The sequence below is a fragment of the Eptesicus fuscus genome, chromosome 8 (assembly GCF_027574615.1).
Source record: "Eptesicus fuscus isolate TK198812 chromosome 8, DD_ASM_mEF_20220401, whole genome shotgun sequence".
NCBI classification, from domain to species: Eukaryota; Metazoa; Chordata; class Mammalia; order Chiroptera; family Vespertilionidae; genus Eptesicus; species Eptesicus fuscus.
In genome coordinates, this window is record NC_072480.1 from 16,898,395 (window position 1) to 16,920,405 (window position 22,011).

At 36.0% G+C, this 22,011-nt stretch overlaps 1 protein-coding gene across 6 annotated transcripts in view; it reads right to left on the reverse strand.

Moving 5' to 3' along the window:
• Nucleotides 1–22,011, reverse strand: part of RB1 (RB transcriptional corepressor 1) — a 197,836-nt gene that overhangs the window by 106,048 nt on the left and 69,777 nt on the right. For all 6 annotated transcript variants that reach the window (XM_054719807.1, XM_054719805.1, XM_054719804.1 and 3 more), the window contains 5 exons: nt 20,462–20,604; nt 18,251–18,328; nt 15,893–16,002; nt 5,157–5,234; nt 2,185–2,272 (listed from right to left, as the gene is read on the reverse strand). In XM_054719807.1, the coding sequence (XP_054575782.1) occupies nt 2,185–2,272; nt 5,157–5,234; nt 15,893–16,002; nt 18,251–18,328; nt 20,462–20,604 (497 nt within the window). The remainder of the gene's footprint in view (nt 1–2,184; nt 2,273–5,156; nt 5,235–15,892; nt 16,003–18,250; nt 18,329–20,461; nt 20,605–22,011) is intronic.

The window sequence follows — 22,011 nt, forward strand, 5'->3', positions numbered from 1 at the left end:
GAGTATATATCCTAAGACCCTGAAACACTAATTTGAAAGAATACGTATGCACCCCTATGTTCATAGCAGCATTATTTACAATTGCCAGGATCTGGAAACAGCCCAAGTGCCCATCAGTTGATGAGTGGATTAAAAAGCTGTGGTATATTTACACAATGGAATACTATGTGGCCATAAAAAAGAAGAAAATGTTACCTTTTAAATTTATTTTTTATTGATTTTTAGAGAGAAAAGAAGATGGAAGAGAGAGAGAAAGAGAGAGATTGTTTTTTCACTTATTTATGCACTTATTGGTTGCTTCTTGTATGTGCCCTGACAGGAGATCAAACCTGCAACCTTGGAACATAAGGACAAACGCTCTAACCAATTCAGCTACCCAGCCCGGGCAAATATTGCCCTTTGTGACAGCATGGATGGACCTGGAGATTATTATGCTAAGTGAAATAAGCCAGTCAGAGAAAGACAAATACTGTATGATCTCACTTATATGTGGAATCTATTGAACAAAATAAACTAACGAACAAAACAAACAGTAGCATGGATACGAGGACAGATTGACAGTTGTCAGAGGGAAGGGAGGAGGGAGACTGGATAAAAGTAGATAAAGAGATCAGCCAAAGAACATCTATATATATAAAAGACTAATATGCATATTGTCCCCACGGGAGTTAGACTGGGAGACCGATTGCTCACTATGACATGCACTGACCATCAGGGGGCAGTGCAGAATGAAGGAAGGCCCCAGCTGGCAGCCGGAAGGCCCCAATTGGCCCTGATCACCAGCCAGGCCTAGGGACCCTACCCATTGCACCAGGCCTCTAGTATATACATAACCCATAGACACAAACAAGTGTGGTGATGGCTGAAGGGAAGGGAGTTGGGACTGGGTGGAGATGGGCAAAAGGGGTAGGATATGGGGACATCCTATCTAATAAAAGAGTAATATGCAAATTGACCATCACTCCAAGACACAAGATGGATGCCCCCATGTGGTCAAAGATGGCTGCCCCATGTGGACACAAGATGGCCACCATAAGATGGCCTGCAGGGGAGGGCAGTTGTGGGCAGTTAGGGGTGACCAGGCCAGCAGAAGAGGGCAGTTGGGGGGGACCCAGGCCTGCAGGGGAGTGCAGTTGTGGGTGATCAGGCCTGCAGGGAGGGCAATTAGGAGTGACCAGGCCGGCAGAGGAGGGCAGTTGAGGGAGACCAGGTCAGCAGGGGAGGGCAGTTGTGGGGAGACAAGGACTGCAGGGGAGGGCAGTTGGGGGGGGGGCAGGCCTGCAGGGGAGAGCAATTGGGGGGACCAGGCCTGCAGGGGACGGGAGTTGGGGGGGGGGACCAGGCCTGCAGTGGGGGATAAGTAGGGGGGGGGGGAAATAGGCCTACAGTGGAGGACAGTTGTGGGGACCAGGCCTGCAGGGGAGAGCAGTTGGGGGTAGGGAACCAGGCCTGCAGGGGGGGACAGTTGGGGGGGATTCTGGCCTGCAGGGGAGGTCAGTTGGGAGGGATTCAGGCCTGCAGGGGCATCCAGGCCTGCAGGGGAGGGCAGTTGGGGGGCGGGGGGGGAACCAGGTCTGCAGGGGAGGACAGTTGGGGGTGACCAGACTGGCAGGGGAGGGCAGTTAGGGATGACCAGGACGGCAGGGGAGGGCAGTTAGGGGCAATCGGGCTGGCTGGGGAGCAGTAAGGCATCTATCAGGTTGGCAGGGGAGTGGTTAGGGGCAATCAGGCAGAGGTAGGTGAGCAGTTGGGAGCCAGCAGTCCTGGATTGTGAGAGGGATGTTGGGATCAGGCCTAAACGGGTGGTCGGACATCCCTCAAGGGGTCCCAGATTGGAGAGGGTGCAGGCTGGGCTGAGGGACACCACCCCCGTGCACGAATTTTATGCACCAGGCCTCTAGTCTATAATAATGTCAACAATAAAAATAAAATTAAAAAATAAATTATAAGAAAAAAGGCTGAGTAAGGTAAATAAATAAGAGGAAATCTAAGAAAAATGCTGTCTACTAGTAATATCTATTAATAATATCTAATATTGAGGATTTAAAAAAATAATAAGGTAATAGACAATTATATTCTTGTTGATTGGGAGATTAGTATTTTAAAAATACTCAGAATTTTAACTTCTAATTTCAAATTTCTTTGCTAAGGTATTACAATAAATAATATCCATATATGGCTTACATTAAAATAGGAAATCAGATTTTCTGATGGTTGATCACTTGCTGAATTTAAGATCATCATTAATTGTTGGATAGTATTCATAACAGTCCTAGACAAAAAAAGAAAAGAAATGTTAAACAATGAAGGGAAAAAACACGAAATGTATCTAACACACAAATTAAATATATCTTCAAACTCACTGTCTCCCATTTATCTTTAAAAAGTTCTCTGCAATAAAACTTTATAAAACCCTCAGTGTACTATTATTTACAAGGAATTATATTTTACTTAAAGCTTAAAGAAAAGACGTGTTCATAATCAATATGTTTATGAAAAACGATGAGCTTATTTACTAATAGAAGTATAAATCAACATAACATTAAGTGGTCAAACTCATAATATTATATTAAGGAGAAAACATAAGCTGGCATCAAAATAGTAATCTTTTAATATAATTAAATACTCAACTTTTTCAAATAAAGACAGCAAGAAATTTTTCAAAAGGAAAGCATACATAATTTTAGAAGTCATCATTGTTCAAGCATAAAATTAGGTCAATATCTTAGGAATTCTCTTTAATTCTAAAATTATATGATTGACGGTACAGTTAATATTCATGTTCCAATTTTGGAGTAGCAGTACATTGCTACTGTAGGCACTACTTAATGATGCAAAGAACTGTAGAATATTTATGGTTAAAAAGATTGTTAAATATTATTCAGTAAAATGTGTTCAGTGTTCTCAGTCAAGCATCTATAAACTGCTATCTACACTTCCTCACCTTTCAAATACACTGCTTCTATGACTTGTACATCCAATGATCTACTTAAAGCACAGTGACTTAAGTCACAAACTTCTAAACCAAAAATCTTCCTCATTTTATCTTACATCTGACTTCCCTGAGGTACACTTGACTTTCTTAAACACCTGCTCTTTCCTGAAACTGCCCCCCCTCCCCTTGGCTTTTCTGCCTTCACTCTCTTGAGCTCCCAATCACACTTCTCATTTAATCTACCTTCTATTTAGTCCTTAAATGACAGCATTCTTCCTGGTTCAGCCCTTAGCCATACATTCTTGCCATTATACACCCTCACTTCAGGCAACCTCATCTACTTTTAGGGCTTTAACTCTCCCTGATTATCCCCAAATAGGTAAGATCCTTATGTCCTACTATTTACTACACATCTTCATAGCCCATAAAAGCCTCAAGAATAATATTCTAAATATGAATTCATCAAATATTTGCAAAACTGTTCTTGCTCCTTCATTTCCACTGCCTATCTCTTGTTTCAACATCTTTCAACTGAATTACTGCAATACAACAGTCCAGAGATTTTGACTCACTATGTCTATGGTAGTAGGCTCTAGGCACATGTACTTTGAAAAAACTCCCCAGGTTATTATAATTTGACCCCTGATTAAGAACCATTGTGACAGATTAACAGGTCTCAGTATTTCACACCATGTTCGCCTCTACCCTCTCACAAACTAATACCATGTAGTCTTTCAAAAATCAAGTCTGATTTTATACTTACCTCTGCTAAACACCCATTTATACCAACAGGCTATGTATATTGTGCACAAGCTAATGTCAAAACTTCTAAGTATGGCAAATAAGGTCCTTCATAATCTGATTCCCACCCTCCTCTCTTGCTGTCATTTTTCCATTTTACAGTCAATCAATACAGAGCTGCTAATAGTTCCCCGGACACATCTTGTTGTTTCTTCCTTCCATCCCTTTGCATATGCTGTTCCCACCCACTAACATGCCAGTATCCTGTGACATAAATCTTTACATATTCAAAATTCAGTTCAAATATCACTTCATAAAGTTCATTCTGTGCCATTTCATTAACTTGTCTTAAGTCTATTACTATACTTATACAAAAATGTATTTTATATCTCTAAATAGTCATTTAAAAATATTACTGATTACTTGCTATATGCCAAGTATTAGCCTTGGTCCTAATTATCACATGCTGAACAAAAAAGTCATGGTCCATGTGGTATACAACTTAAAGGCTATTGGATATTAGCAAAAACAAGCAAACACACAAATCGTTTTCTAATTACACATTGTGATGCACACTATGAAGGAATTCAAAGGGATGCTCTGAGAAGGAATATAAGAAAACATATCAGAGAGAAATAAATCTTTTTTAAAAAGTCCTATTTGTGCTGAACCTAAAGGAACAGTAACAGTTGGTAATTCATGGAAAGAAAAGAGTTAAGAGGGAAAAGCAAGTGTGAAAGTACACTCAAGCACAAAAGAAGAGGCTGGTTGGAGAGTTCAGGAAACTGGCTAATACATAGAAGAGAAAAACAAGATGAGGTTAGACAGGCAACACAGCTAGATCATATAAGATCTTGTAGGCATTATTTAAAAATTTGCATTTTATTTCCATTGCAATAGGAAACAATCAGGTTTAATGGCAGAGTAAACATGATCAGAATTACATTTCCAGAATATTATTCTGGGAGCTCTAGAGAACAGATTTGGTGGTAGACAGAAAGGAATGAGGATGAGATCAGATAATAGGATACCTCAAAAAATCAAAGAAAAAGATATCTTGGACAGGGGTGGTGAGAGTAGAAATGGAGAATAGTAGATGGGTTCAAGAAATATTTTAGAGGTAAATTTAATAAGACTTAAAACATATTATACTTGGGAAGTAAGTGAGGATAAGGTCAAAAAATAGTTCTAATCCTTCTAGGTTGTATGCAAACCAAATGGTAAAACATATTTTTAGTTTTTTATTTACTGAGATGGAACACATTCCCATTCTAGACTATATTCCTTAATGACAGACAGAACTAGGTCTAATAATCATATCCTCAGCCATTATCAAAATACCGAATGCAAAAAGCACTCAATATACTATATTTGTGGCATCTATATATAAATATATAATAGAGTAAATAAACAAACCCAAAGCTCTATGAAGCATTGGATAAACAATTATAATGAAAATGAAGAGTAAGACAATTCATACCTAACTGGAGTCTGGGGAAGAATCACATTCAACTCTTCATCATTATTACTTTTTCGTGGTGTTCTCTGCATTTCAAAACTAAATAATGAAAAGCAAAGTCATTCAGACTGAAAATTTACACTTTGTACTTTATAAGTAAAAAAAAAAACAAAGAAAAACACAGTATAAAACATTCCATTGCCTCATAACATGATACAAAATGGCAAGTCTATGATAAAAGTGATAGGAAGCACATAATCCAACAGTTGCATAAATAAATAAAATTATGGTGTGTTTTTTTTAATTCTTCAACCAAGGATATTTTTTAATTAACTTTACAGAGAGAGGAAGGGAGAGAGAGAGAGAGAGAAAACATCTATGTGAGAGAGAAACATTACTAGTACTCAGATGTCTCCTGTACATGCCCCAAGGGGGGATCAAACCTGAAACCTCTTTTTGATGTACCTGACTACACTCCAATCAATTGAGGCGCCAGGCCAGGGCTTTCACTATTGTTTTTAAATTGGGTTTCTTTCTACTAGGTTTATGACAAACAGGTACAATCATTAAGGAGTTTTTTGAAAGAGAAAGATATTTTCTCTACAAAGATTGATGTTCAATGGCATTATAAATCAAGTTTTCCATGTCAAAAAATATTAAAGCTCAAGTTTTTCAATCATTATGCCTTCCAAAACCTTTACTTTTATTTAAATAAAATTAGAAATACTTACCTGTATTTAATTACAAAATTATATATTTTTCAGTTACATATTTAAATATTTCATGCTAAAGCCATATTAATCATACTTATGGTTACTGGAAAATTTTTGTAATTACTCTCAACCATTCTTACTTCAGGATTTTACATGACAATTCAAGAGAATACACTTTTGTATTAACCTTTAAACAAATGAACCAAAAAAGTAACAGCAGGTGAAAGGCTAAAGACAGAGATCACTAACTAGTAAACGAACTGACCCTTGAATAACGTGGGTTGTTCCCTTATGCTGTGGATACACGCAGTTCAAACCTGCGGTGTTTACCCATCAATGTTGTTTTCAATCCATGGTCTGGAATTCACATATGCAGAGGGCCAACTTAAAATATACACGAATTTTGATTACACAGAAGGTTGGTACTCCCAACCTTGAATTGTTCAAGGGACAACTATATTTCAACAATTTTCTTAATGCTCATTTTAAAAAATTATACTCATCTAAATGAGAATTAAAAAGTGGGTATACAGGACAATTCACATTAAGTTTCTATCTCAGAGACCAAAAAAATGGTGTTACATAATGATAAAGGAGTCAATCTAACAAGAGGATATAACACTTACAATATTTGTAAATATTATATAACCAACATAGGAGCACCTAAACATATAAAGCAAATGTTACAGACCAGAAAGGTGAAATAGACAGCAACACAATAATAGAAAAGTTCCCTACCATTACCCCACTAATATTACATCAATAGATAAATCATCCAGACAGAATCTCAATAAGGAAAAACTGGCCTTAATTGACACATTTGATCAGATGCAGTTAAAAAATATTTGAACAACATTCCAAAGCGATAGCATATACATTCTTGTCAAGTGTACATTTGAACATTTTCTAAAATAGATATGTTAGGCCACAAAATAAGTCTTAATAAATTTAAGAGATTAAAATCGTACCAAGCATCTTTTCTAAACACAATGGTATGAAACTAAAAATTAATTACATGAATAAAACTAAAAAACTCACAAATATGTGGAAATTAACATGAAACTGAACAACCAACGGGTCAAAAAAAAATTAAAAGATATAAAAATGCCTTGAGAAAAATGAAAATGTAAAATACCAAAGATTATGTAATGCAACAAAAGCAGTTTAAAGATGAAATTTCATAGCAAAAATGCCTATTTCAGGTAAAAAGAAAAGTTTCAAACAACCTAACTTCATACCTCAAGAAACTAGGAGAAAAAAAAAAGTCTAAAGATAGTAAAAGGAACAAAATACCAAAGATCAGAGCAGAAATAAATAAAGTAGAGACTAAAAAGACAATCTATATATATAAAAACTTAAGCAACCGGCCAACTGGCTGACCAACTAGCAAGTAGCTATGACGTGCAATGACCACCAGGGGGCAGATGCTCAATGCAGAAGTTGCCGAGCGACAGCAACTTTGCAGAGTGCCCTCTTGCACTCTGGGACCCCTCAGGAGATGTCGGACTGCCAGTTTCGACCCAATCCCCGCAGGCCAGGCTGAGGGACCCCACCTGCAAGAGGGACCCCGCTCACTCCACAGACACCCATCGAGCCACGGCACTGCCCCAGGTGCAGCCAGCTGGGGAGGGACCACGGGAGATTGACTCCAGGCGTGTACGGCCCATCACCCAGTCCCGCCCTGCCAGCCATCTTCTAATTAATTTCCTTTCAATGTGCACGAATCTGTGCACTGGGCCTCTAGTAGATAATATTAATAAAATTAAGAGCTGGTTGTTTAATCCTCACACAAGGATATGTTTTTATTGACTTCTTTCGAGAGAGAGAAACAGTTGCCCCTCAAGCCCGTAAGCTCCCCCATGGAGGATCAAACCCGCAACCTTGGTATGTGCCCTGACCAGGAATTGAAACCGCCACTTTTTGGTGTACAGAATGATGCTCCAATCAACTGAGCCAGGGCAAGAGCTGGTTCTTTAAAAAGATACACAAAATTATCAAAACTTTAACTAGACTCAACAGAAACAAAGAAAAGAGAAAGCGAACACATAAATACATAAAATATAGTATTTTTTAAATTTAATAAATCTTTATTGTTCAGATTATTACAATTGTTCCTCTTTTTTCCCCCCATAGCTCCCCTCCACCCCGTTCCCCCCCCACCCTCTGCCCTTATCCCCCCACCCCACTGTCCTCATCCATAGGTGTACGATTTTTGTCCAGTCTCTTCCCAAACCCCCCTCACCCCTTTCCCCCTGAGAATTGTCAGTCCACTCCTTTTCTATGCCCCTGATTCTATTATATTCACCAGTTTATTCTGTTCATCAGATTTTTTTATTCACTTGATTTTTAGATTCACTTGTTGATAGATATGTATTTGTTGTTCATAATTTTTATCTTTACCTTTTTCTTCTTCCTCTTCTTAAAGAATACCTTTCAGCATTTCATATAATACTGGTTTGGTGGTGATGAACCCCTTTAGCTTTTTCTTATCTGTGAAGCTCTTTATCTGCCCTTCAATTCTGAATGTCAGCTTTGCTGGGTGGAGTAATCTTGGTTGTAGGTTCTTGTTATTCATCACTTTGAATATTTCTTGCCATTCCCGTCTGGCCTGCATAGTTTCTGTTGAGAAATCAGCTGACAGTCGTATGGGTGCTCCCTTGTAGGTAACTGTTTTTCTCTTGCTGCTTTTAATATTCTCTCTTTGTCTTTTGCTCTTGGCATTTTAATTATGATGTGTCTTGGTGTGGTCCTCTTTGGATTCCTTTTGTTTGGGGTTCTCTGCACTTCCTGGACTTATAAGTCTATTTCTTTCACCAGGTGGGGGAAGTTTTCAGTCATTATTTCTTCAAATAGGTTTTCAGTATCTTGCTGTCTCTCTTCTTCTGGCACCCCCCATAATTCTGATGTTGGTACGCTTGAAGTTGTCCCAGAGGCTCCTTCTCATATCTTCATATTTTTGGATTCTTTTTTCTTTTTGCTTTTCCGGCTGAGTGTTTTTTGCTTCTTTGTATTTCAAATCTTTGACTTCATTCTTACGATCCTATAGTCTGCTGTTAGATCTCTGTATATTTTTTATTTCAGTCAGTGTATGCTTAATTTCTAGTTGGTTCTTTTTTATATTCTCGAGGGTCTCGCTAAATTTATCGGCCTTTTATAGAAAATTCTTGAAAAACCTTATAACTGTGGTTTTGAACTCTATATCCAGTCGTTTGCTTTCCTCCATTTCTTTCATCTGTGACCTGTTTCTTTGTCTCTGCATTTTGGCTGCTTCCCTGAGTTGATAGAGTGGCTTTGTGTGCTAGGCGTCCTATGGGGCCCAGTGGCTCAGCCTCCCCAGTTACCTGAGGTGGACACTGTTGGTGCACCCCTTTGTGGGCTCTGTGCACAGTCTTGTTGTAGTTAAGCCTTGATTGTTGTTGGTATCACTGGGAGGAATTGACCTCCAGGCCAGTTGGCTGTGAGGATCAGCTGTGTCTACGCTAGGAGAACTTCTGTGCTGGAGACACCCTTATGAGACAAGACTTGCAAAAGCCTGTGTGCTCAGCTTGGATGGGGCAGAGTCTCAAGGCGGAGCAGACAGCATTGGTTTCCTGTCAGTCCTGCCTTAATAGGCCCCTGTGTCTCAGTGTCCTGTGGCAGAAGTTTAGGTGTTTACCTATGCAAACACCTCTGAGAGAAAGCCACCCTCAAGTTCCGCCAGCTGCCAGACAGTCCAGTTTCTCCTCGAATGAGTCTGGGTCCCCAGAGTCTCGCCCGGAACTGGAGTGCAGTGCAGTCAGGAGCTTTTGTCTCCCTCCCACTTGAGAAAACCAGCCACACACTCAGTTGCCCACCCTTTCTGCGTGTGTGTGTGCCTCGGTACCTCTGCCTTCCGCAGTTCCTCTGAGTCTCAGTGTGCTTTTCTCTTTCCTGACAGTTCAGTTTCACCCCATATGAGTCTGGGTCCCCAGAGTCTCGCCCGGAACTGGAGTTCAGCACAGTCGGGAAGCTTTTGTCTCCCTCCCCCTTGAGAAAGCCAGCCGCACACTCAGTTGCCAGTCTGCTCCACGCACACATGTGTCTCAGTACCTCTGCCTCCTGCATCTCCTCTGAGTCTCAGTGTGCTTTTCTCTTTCCTTCTACTTGTAGAATTTCCACTCAGCCAGCCTTCCTGTGGTTCTGGATGATGTCCGTTTTGTCTTTTAGTTGTAGTTTTGAAATTGTTGTGCGAGGCAGCAGTTTAGGTGTTTACCTATGCTGCCATCTTGGTTTCTCCTCCATAAAATATAGTATTAATCAAACTCACAGTCATTCAAAAATATTTGATTACTCTCACCACTCCTCATCTCAGAAATGAAAGAGGACATGATGCAACTGATACCACAAAAGTACAAATATATCATAAGACAACTATAAACAATTACACACAAAAATTGGACAACTTAGAAGAAATGGATAAATTCCTAGAAACATACAACCTTCCAAGACTGAATCATAAAGAAGGAGAAAACCTGAATAGACCTATTACTATTAAGGAGACTAAATCAGTAATTAAAAATATTCCAACAAAAAAAGTCCAGGACAAGAGAACTTCACTGGTAAATTACATCAAACATTCAAAGAAAAATTAATATCAGTCCTTCTCAAACATTTCCAAAAAAAGAAGAGGAGTGAACTCTTCACAATCCATAAGGGCTGCATTATTAGCCAGATACCAAAACCAAACAAAAATGCCACACACAAAAAAAATTATAGGCCAATATCCCTGATGAACACATATGTAAAAATCCTTAACAAAATATTAGCAAATGAAATTCAACAATACATTAAAAGAATCATATACCATGATCAAGTGGGATTTATCCAGGGATGCAAGGATGCTTCAACATCCACAAATCAGTCAATGTGATACACCACATTAACAAAATGAAAAACAAAAATCATATGATCATTTCAACAGATACAGAAAAAGCATCTGACAAAATTCAACATCCATTTATGATAATAACTCTCAATGGAGCAGGCACAGAGGGAATGTACCTCAACATAATAAAGGTCATACATGACAAGACCACAGCCAACATCATTCTCAATGGTGAAAAGCTGAAAGTTTTACCTAAGATCAAAATCAGACAAGATGACCACTCTCACCACTTTTATTAAACACTAGAGGCCCAGCACACGAAATTCACGCGTGGGTCCGGTCCCTAGGCCTGGCCTGTGATCAGGGCCATCTTCCCCAGCTGCCTGTAGCCGGCCCTGCCCCCCTGCCGCCACCCACCCCCAGTTCCCCGTTCGCCATTGGGTGATCGATGCCTGATGGCCGGGGGAAGGGACCAAGAGGTCAGCTGTTCCCACCTGCTCACTGGCCCTACCCCCACAGTGGGTGGCCATCAGACGAATGGAGCCTGCTGGCCGGGGAAAAGAAAAGGACCAAGAGGTGGTCAGTGCGCCTCATAGTGACTGGTCCAGCAGTCGTTCTGGTCATTCTGCCGTTAGGGTCAATTTGCATTTTACCCTTTTATTATATAGGATAGTATTGAAAGTCCTAGCCAGAGCAATTAGGCAATAAAAAGAAATACTAGTAAAAGGCATCCAAATTAGAGATGAAAAAGAAAAACTGTCACTATTTTCAGATTAAATGAAATTATATATAGAAAATCCTAAAGGCTCCATCAAAAACCTGTTAGAACTAAAAAACAAAATTCAGTAAAGCTGCAGGATACAATATCAATATATAAAAGTCATTTGTGCATCTGTATACTAATAACAAACTAAGATAAAAAGAAATTAAGAAAATCATCTCATTTACAATTGCATTAAAAAGAATAAAATACCTAGGAGTAAATTTAACCAAGGGGATGAAAGTACTATACACTGAAAAGTATAAGACATTGATTAAAAAAAAGGTGAGGAAGACACGAATAAATGGAAAGATATTCAATGCTCATGGATCGAAAGAATTAATATTAAAATCTCAATACTACCCAAAGCAATCTACAGATTCAATGCAATCCCTATCAAAATTCCAATGGCATTTTCCATAAAAACAGAACAAATGATCCTAAAATTTGTATGGAATCACAAAAGAACCCAAATAGCCAAAGCAATCTTGAAAAAACAAAGAACAAAGCTGGAGCCATAACACTTCCTGATTTCAAACTACATTATAGAGGTAGCGTAATCAAAATAGCATGACATGGGCAAAAAAACAGACAACTGATCAAGGGAACAGAATAGAGACCCCAGAAATAAACCCACACGTATATTATCAATTAATTCATGATAAGAAGCCAAGAATTTAGAACAAGGAAAGGACAGTCTCTTCAATAGGTGGTGCTGAGCCCTAGCCCAGTGGTCGGCAAACTGCGGCTCGCGAGCCACATGCGGCTCTTTGGCCCCTTGAATGTGGCTCTTCCACAAAATACCACGTGCAGGCGCGCATGTACAGTGCGATTGAAACTTCGTGGCCCATGCGCAGAAGTCGGTTTTCGGCTCTCAAAAGAAATTTCAATCGTTGTACTGTTGATATTTGGCTCTGTTGACTAATGAGTTTGCCAACCACTGCCCTAGCCCATGTGGTTCAGTGCTAGAACACTGGCCCATGGACTGAAGAGTTGTGCTCAATTCTGGGTTGTGGGTCAGGGTGCATACAAGAGGCAACTGATGTGTCTCTCTCACATAGATGTATCTCTCTCTCTCCCTTCCTCCCACTTTCCTCCTTTCCTTTCTCTTACCTCCCCCCTCCCTCCCTTCCACTCTCTGAAAATTAATGGAAAAAATATCCTTGGTGGTGCTGACAGAACTGGACACCTACATACAAACGAATAAAATTTGACTACTATCTTACATCATTCTAAAAAATTAACACAAAATGGATTAAAAACATGAATGTAAGACAGAATACCATAAAACTCCTTAAAAAAAGCAGAGGTGTTTAGAAGCTCTTCGACATCAGTAATGGAAATATTTTTAATCTGCCGAAACCAGTTTGGCTCAGTGGATAGAGCATCGGTCTGCGGACTGGAAGGTCCCAGGTTCGATTCTGGTCAAAGGCATGTACACTGGTTGCGGGCACATCCCCCGGTGGGGGGTGTGCAAGAGGCAGCTGGTCGATGTCTCTCTCTCATCAATGTTTCTAGCTCTCTATCCCTTTCCCTTCCTCTCTGTGAAAAATCAATAAAATATATATTTTTTTAAAAAAAGAAATATTTTTAATCTGACACCAAAAGCAAAGACAACAAAAGCAAAAATAAACACTGAACTAAAAAGCTTCTGCACAGCATATGAAACCATCAACAAAATGAAAAATGGCAATCTACTCAATAAGAGAAAATATTTGCAAATCATATCTCATAAAGGGTTAATATTAAAAATACATAAAGAACTCAATTTCCAAAACACAAATTTAAAAATGGATAGATTTGAATAGACATTTTTCCAAAGACATACAGATGGCCAACAGGTACAACATCATTAGTCTTCAGGGAAATGCAAATCAAGACCACATTTAAATAGCAACTCACACCAGTTAGAATGACTATTACCAAAAAGACATTAAATAACCAGTGTTGGCAAGGATGTGGAGAAAAGGGAACACTTGTGCACTGTTGGTGGGAATGTAAATTGGTGCAGCCATTATGAATAATAATATGGAAGTTCCTCAAAAAATTAAAAATTGAGCTACTACATGATCCAGTAATTCCACTGCTGGGAATTTATACAAAAAAAACTAACTTGAAGTGATACCTGCACCCCCATGTTCATTTCAGCATTATTTATAATAGTTAAGATATAGAAACATAAATGTCCATTGATGGATGAATGATAAAGAAACTGTAAGATTATATATATAAATTACAATGGAGTATTATTCAGCCATTAAAAAGAATAAAATCTTGCCACTGCAACCTTAAAAAAATTACGTTAAGTGAAATGCCAGAAAGAAAAAAATAAATACAGTATGATTTCTCTTATATATTTTCTTTTTTAATTTAAACTTTTATATACAGAGAACAAACCAGAGGGAATGGAAGGTAGTGGGTGAACTTTTTTTAGTTTAAAAAAACAAAACTCATATATTCAATTGGCTGTTCAGCATCTTCACTTTCCTCTTCTCTAACTTATGTTTGATTGCTTTCTTATGTATACAAATTTATCCTATCCTAGTTTTATGAAAAATATTCAACCCCATAAGTTGAACTGGGATTCCTAGCATTTTTCTATCACTTTTCCATTTACAAAGTATTTTCATTAATATACATGTATATATAGTACAAAGTACTAGGTGTACCAGTTATAATAATGCAGAATTTTTTCAATAGATGGAGTTACACATATGTTAATATATATGCGACTTGATATGTATGCTATTTTGTTGTATTGACAACAAGCTTCAAAGCTTCATATGGCAAATTTTCTGAAGGTGTTACATCATAGATATTTTTACACTTAAAAATGTCGAATTTCATGCCAAAAAAAAAAAGAGCATTTGTGGGAAGTTTTAATTCATTACTTTATTTTGAAGAAAAGTGCTGCTGAATACTTCGGGAAGCTTATGGTGAATATGCTCCATCTCAAGATACTTGTGAACACTAGTTTAAACGCTTTAAAAGTGAGGATTTTGATATGAAAGACAAAGACGTCCAGGTCAACCAAAAAAGTTTGAAGACCAACGATTACAAGCATTATTGGATGAAGATGCATGTCAAACTCAAAAACAACTTGCAGAAAGATTAAACATTGCTCAGCAAACAAATTTCTGATAGTTTACAAGCAATGGGAAAGATTTTAAAGCAAGGAAAATGGGTGCCACATTAACTGAACGAAAGACAAATGGAAAACCGAAAAGTCATCAGTAAAATGTTGGTTCAATGGCACGAAAGAAAGTCTTTTTTGCATCAAATAGTGACTGGCGATGAAAAGTGGATTTATTTTGAGAATCCTAAATGCACAAAATCATGGGTTGATCCAGGTCAACCATCAACATCGACTGCAAGGCCAAATCACTTTGGAAAGAAGACAATGCTCTGCGTTTGGTGGGATCAGGAAGGTGTGGTGTATTATGAGCTTCTAAAACAAGGTGAAACTGTTAACACTGATCGCTACGGACAGCAAATAATAAATTTGAACCACGCTTTGATCGTGAAACAACCAGAATGTGCCAGAAGACACGGCAAAGTCATTTTGCTTCATGATGACGCACCATCACACACTTCAAAACAAGTTAAAGACACGTTAAAAGATCTTGCCTGGGAAGTATTAACCCACCCGCTGTATTCACCAGACCTTGCTCCTTCAGATTACCACTTGTTCTGATCGATGTCACATGCACTTTCTGAGCAGCACTTCTAAACATACGAAGAAGTAGAAAATTGGGTCTCTGAATGGTTTACCTCAAAACAAGAAAAGTTCTATTGGGACCGTATCTACAAATTACCTGAAAGATGGGGAAATGTGTAGCTAGCGATGGACATTACTTTGAACAAAGCACTTTTGATGTTTCTCTTGAAATTACCGTGTGTTTTTTTTTTATTACAAAATCCGCTATTATTAACCAGTACACCTAGTATATATGTGACTCTACAGTAAATGCTTGCATTGTACAGATGAGGAAATTAAGACTCAGTGAGGAAAAGTGAAAACAACTACATTCCAGAAAGCATGAAAGAAATACTGAAAGATTTATTCTCTGCCTTGACTTGATTGGAGAAAAATTACTTTAAAAAGATATTAAAAATCAACACAAACCTGTGCATACCAGGAGGCAAATTAATGTTTACATAGACAATACAGTACAGAAAATATTTTTCACTTGTTTAAATAAAAAAGAATAGGTTTAAATCTATGTAAACCTAAGACAATGTATCATAAGAAATCTCCATTTGTTAATAAATTACATGCTTAAATATTGTTTATCTTATTAGCTTTATAGAAAGACATCTGAAGTAATCACTATAAATGTTATTTAAAGGTCATTAAGTTAAACAAAAACCTGTTTAACCTACCTCTATCAAAACTGACCTATAGCAAAGCATTTAAACAAAAATATACCATGTACAATACCTGTCTATAGGATCAGCATGCAGAGTTTTATCATGATCCAGAAATAATCTTGCATCTAGATCTTTGTTTTTAAGGTAAATTTCTTCATATTGTTTAGAGAGACTTTCCACCTCAAAAGAAAACAATACTGATGATTATACTTTCATGTCATTACATCTCTCAATACACAGAAGTAAGATTTAATTAAAGAATTTTTATACAATACACTTAATTTTACTACACACTGAGTTCACATGAAATATAAATAAGGCATATGTGCAAGTGAAGTAAAGGAAACTGCAAATTTTCAATTCTAATTTTAAGCATATTTTATGCATGCACCCCATTCATTAGAATTATATGTAGACAAGGTTCATCAATGCCCAAATCAGTACTGAGATGGAACTGTAAGATAAAAATAAGTATTACTATAACCACTTAACTGCCAAGGTCCTCCAAACATCCCATACATTTTTCACTTTTAATCTGCTACGCTTATCAATATAAAATGAAGTATTTTTCAAATACTGTAACAAATCCTCTTGACTATATATTCTTCCCATCTTTTCTAAATCTTTTAATTCACTCCAACTTCCTTCAGTTAAGTATGTTAGGCAAAAGTATTTGCTCAATTAATTAGACCAATTAACACATTTGCATGATTTATTCCCACTCTTAGACACTTTTTCAATTGCTGGAATCTGCAATTCTTTTATCAGTTCTGCTTCATAATTTTGAATCATAATTTAAAAATCAGTGCACAATAGACAACTATTTGGCATGCCTTCTGTGTGCCTTTTAAGGCAAACGTGTTTCCAACCTGAGGGCACTAAAATTGCAGTCTAAAAGGAGTGGAAGAAGAAATCCAGTTAATAACGTATAAACTTTTTGTCTGCATAAATTTTTTAGGTACAACAATCATTAATGTTTAAGTTTAATAAGTGTTACTGCCCTAGCTTAGTGAAACACTATCCATCATTTATTGATTGACAGCTATGAGTACTATATGTAAAATATTGGGGAAAATGTCAAATCTATCTTAAGATTTCTATTAAAATTATAATCCTTTCTTGTAGAAAAATTACTACAAGTGTCCAACATTTTTTAGAGTTGTGAACAGCATTTTTTTTTATAACAAGATTCAGTAATACAACATTTGGCCCCTTTTTGCCTCTCTTCTGCCCTGTAACCCAACCTTAACTAGTTGGAGTTCACTCAACAGACCAAACTATCACATATCGCTGTGCCTTTGAATCTGTAATTTCCAACCCTTGGAAATGCCATTTTTCATAAAGCTTGCTCAGCTCAGAAATGACATCAGTCCAAACAATTTTCTGCAAAACCTATCTGCCCCACTTTAGATTAGGTTGACCTCCTCCAAAATATTACAACACCCTGTATATACTTCTATCAGACTCATAGACTCCTGTAATGTTCTATTTATTTGTCTATGTCCCACTAGCACCTTAATGACGGCAACTACAAGTTAAATCTCTGTATCAATGATATCTAGCACAATGCTTGGCACATACTAAGCACTCAATAAGTAGTGTTGAATGAATGAATGAATGATTTCAAGGACTAACTACCAGTTCAGGCCACAGAATCAGCAGTCTAGCTATCTGATTTCACACCTTTTGGTCTTAGTGACTAATGCCGGCTGCTTTTAAAATACTGCTTTGTCACTGAGTACTTGTTCTTCACCCTTTATCTGAAGCACCCTTTTCTCCACATATTCTACCTTACCACGTAAGCTCTCAGTTGTTCTGTTCTCATTGAAGAGCAAAACATTTGAGGCAAAATGTGAAAAAAAAAACACAAAACGGATGGATGGTACACCATTAAGGTAAAATATTTCTGCAATATAATCACAGTCATTTCAACCAAATTTATTTTCAATTACGTAGTTTTTAAAAAATACTCAAAAGAAATGCTCTGCAATACAATAATGGCAATAAAGTTAATGGCATTAATTATGGATCCTATGCACGAAGATGTGAAGTAAAGCAAATTAGAGTCAAATGTGATTGTATATATTTAGTTATATTTAGTATATGTGCTGCCCAGGCGAGCACTATATTTAAATATTAGTGAAATTTAGAAATTCAAAAGTCTACACTTAAATTTTTGAAACATTTTAGTACAAATCAATTTCTAGTTCAAGTTACAAAATACTGCTTATTTATATGTTTGAGTACACGTTGAAAAGGTTTTCTTGTTTCTAGGTAAAGTTGGTTCATCACAATTCTTAGATTCCTTTTCCTGGGCAAGAAGTATTTAATATACAGTAAAGTGATCTTAAGAAATTTAGAGAATTATTCCCCCCTCCCAAAAGTTCCAAAACACATTAACATTTTATTAAGTTTTCTTTCAAATTACCTCTGGAAGTCCATTTGAAGCTACAATTCCAAGAGAATTCATAAAAGGTATAAAATTTTTGAAATAAACATTTTTCACCTGAAAAAGATAAAGGTGCATGACCATTAAAATTTTTAAAAATTAATCTCCATCACTATCACTAGAATGAAAGTGTTAACTGACATTTTGATCAATAACTTACATTCAACCTAGTGTGACATTTATTTATAATTAATTTAATTATTTACCTTTAAAATTATGTGAGGCAAGTTTCAGGTCCTAAAATGGAGGTGGAGTTGGAGTTTTTAATGATAAATGGGACTTATAAGAAGAAAAGCCATTGAAACCAATTTCAGTATTCCACATTAAACAAATGATAAAAAGATGGGAGGCTCAAAAAAATTAATCAACTTGACCAAGGTACACAGCTAGGAAGCGGCAGAGCTGGAATTTAAACCTAATCTGCCTAACAGCAAAGCCAAGACTCGTTTCACTTCTGCACTGCCTCTGATTTGTCCCCAAAGTATAGTTTAGTCCACTTCACACATGTCATCTAATACCTAGCTTAGAGAATATTAAGTCAATTATTTTAGCATAAATTTGGGAAAATAACCTGCTTTTGTAACAAAATAATTTCACATATAAAAATAATACCCAATAACTGAATTCAAAACCAAGATAAAATGTTTTGTGGAATTATGCAAATTCATGCAAAAGCATCCTGCTTTTAATATGGAAAATAAAGACAGTACTCAGAAAAACCTGAAGTTATATTCCTGGCTATTCTACACTTGCAATGTGTTGTGGAATTTTAAGCAACTTACTTTCCTTCATTTAACTTCCTTTTACAACTTTGAAGTCTACATTTACTAAGCTGGAAATGATTTAATATCAGTTCCTGTCTTCTACTTCACAAATAAGTTGTAAGAATTAAGCTTCTGTTAAACTAACTAGCTTTGTTTTCTAATTAATTCCCACTTAACTAGAATATTTAAAAGGTGGGTAGTTCACTAACTAATAATTATATAACCATAATTATAACTAACCAATAAATGCTGTGTAAATAACCAAGTGTCAATTAATTAATGTCAATTATCACCAAAGATTTTAATTACCTATACTCTAAAAAGCATTACTATAATGATTCTAAATTATAACAAAGAATAAAAAAGTAAAAAAATGATTTACTCCTGATTTTAAAAATGAAATTTTACAAGTAGTTCTGAAACTCAGAGAATTAACAACTAGGAATTAGAAAATGGACTGAGTAGTAGACTGGAGTAAAAAAATATATATATATGTCAACTACATTTGTTAGTTTATTAGCAAAGATAATTTGTGATTCTAGAAAAGTATATATACTAGTATATATATATACATACATACACACACATATCTATATACATAAAGTTGATACATCTGTATCTATATGTCTATATCTATTATTTATTGAAATTAACAAAAGCCACAGTGCTAAAAACCCAGATATCTTGATAAATCATTCCAACACTTTTAAAACCCCATTTCTTCCTAGAGTTCACAGAGAAATTTCAAAGATGCAGCATTTCATACAGCTATCTGATGGTAGTGAATTGTGGGCAACATAATAATGTGTGAGAGAAACAGCATGGTACAATGAAAGGAGCACTGGTAGCAAGATGTCCCAGAGTCTAGACTGTTAGTAATTAGCTCAGTCTCTAGAAGCTTCTTTACTCATTACAAAAAGGAGGCAGAGTATATTATTTATGAGTCCTTCCAATTCCAACAGTCCAGATTCTATGAACAAGATAAGCAATTCCTGCATATTTATGTGTACTCTCTACCAACCATTATCATCTGATGTAATATTTAGAAAGATAGTAATTATAGAAGTCTGAACAGAAATTTAATGCTGGTATCACTTATCACTAAACCAAAAACACTAGGGCTTTCTTAGCAGAGTATTATAAAACATTAGGGGTATCATAATCACAGAGGAATCAAAGAATAAATGCATTTGAAAACTACTGCCTTAATGATTCACATTTCTGTGATTCCAGAGTGAGGGAGCTACTCTTTAAAATCAAAGTAGCTGAACATGAAAATTAAATTTTTGCTAAACATTTTGCTATTGCAAAAGGGTTAGCACTAATTACAAAAAGCAAGCTCATTACAAAAGAAGTATATACTGTTAGAAAGAAGTTATATCTAAATCTACTTTAACTATTTTAAAGAAATCCGAAGTCAAATTACCTCATCTATATTACATTCATGTTCTTTACAGAGAACTTCAATAATTCTTGTATCATTTTCTAGTTGTTTTGCTATCCGTGCACTCCTGTTCTGACCTCGCCTTGGTGTTCGAGGTGAACCATTAATAGGTATTACAGCTGTTTCTGTAAAAATGGTAAATTAGATCAGAACAATTGCAAATTCCACTGTATAAAATAATGAAATCTTTTAAATATAACTAGGAAGGTCAAAAATAATCTGGTAACATTATGCTACTTTTAATTATTAGGCTTCCTTTAAAGGCTAACAGTTTTATCTATTTATTGCATATCTATTATAAATTATGTACTAAAAATAGTTTTTGCCATGCTCCTATTCTCTTCTGCCCCCAACTAGTTCCAAAATAAACTAAAATACTTAAAGCTAAATATTAGGAAGGCAAGAGGAAATAGCCAACTTATAAAGTAATTCTAAATTATCCTACTCAATCTGCAAAGGGAAAAAACGTGTTCTGTCTTTTAAAGTATCTTAAAAATAATAAGTATTTATGGATTCAATTTTGAGATAGAGTATAAAAATAAATAAAATTTAAAAAATTTTAGCAAATACCATAGTAAATTATGATGCTTTCAAAAGATAAGTATGTGACACTAAATTGTGATTTCTTAAAATCTTTGTATGTAGATTTTTTTTAATTCCCTGAATTATTTTGAGCATTTCCAGTTTAAACTGAATGTGGATTCAGCTATTACAGAGATTACAGATGACTATGTATAAAAAGTATTAACTGCCTCTAGGCCCAACCAACAATTTACAAGAAATCAAGAGGTGAGAGGAACATGTTACACCAAACCACAGGATGCAATCGTAAAAAATTAAACATGGGGAAACTCAACAGGATTTAATACACAAATTGCAAGGGGGGGAAAAAGAGAGAAAGATAGATAAAGGAGGAACTTTTTTTAAAGTCTTAAAAGCATATAAACCAACTGCAAAGTATAATCTCATATAGATTCTTATTTAGTCAACCTGTAAAACTTTTTAAATTACTTTTATAAGACAAATGAAAATGTGAACACTTACTAAATATTTGATAGTAGTAAGAGATCACTATTAATTCATTTTTTAGGTGTGATATAATGGTACTGTCATTATGCTTTTTAAAAAGTCTTTATCTTCTAGAGATACTAAAATTTATAAGGATGAATTGTATGTAGAAATGTACTTCAAAATAATATAGCTGGTAGAGCTGGACAGTGAAGGTAGGTAATAAATAAATGGAGGCTTATTGTATTACGGTTTACTTTTGTATTCATTTGATATTCTCCATAATAAAAAGATAATTAAAAGTGTATTATACTCAGTTAATTCAATAACTCATCCTGGCTTCTCTTTAATATATCACTTAGAGAATTAAATGTGCATTGAAATGATAAAAAACAAACCAAAGCCTGTCAACCTGAGGTAACATCCCACACGAAGTTACTAACATTATAACATTGAAAATATTGAGGAAAAGGCATACAAAGAAATTTTTGTAAAGAAAAATGTAAAATATATTTATTTTTTAT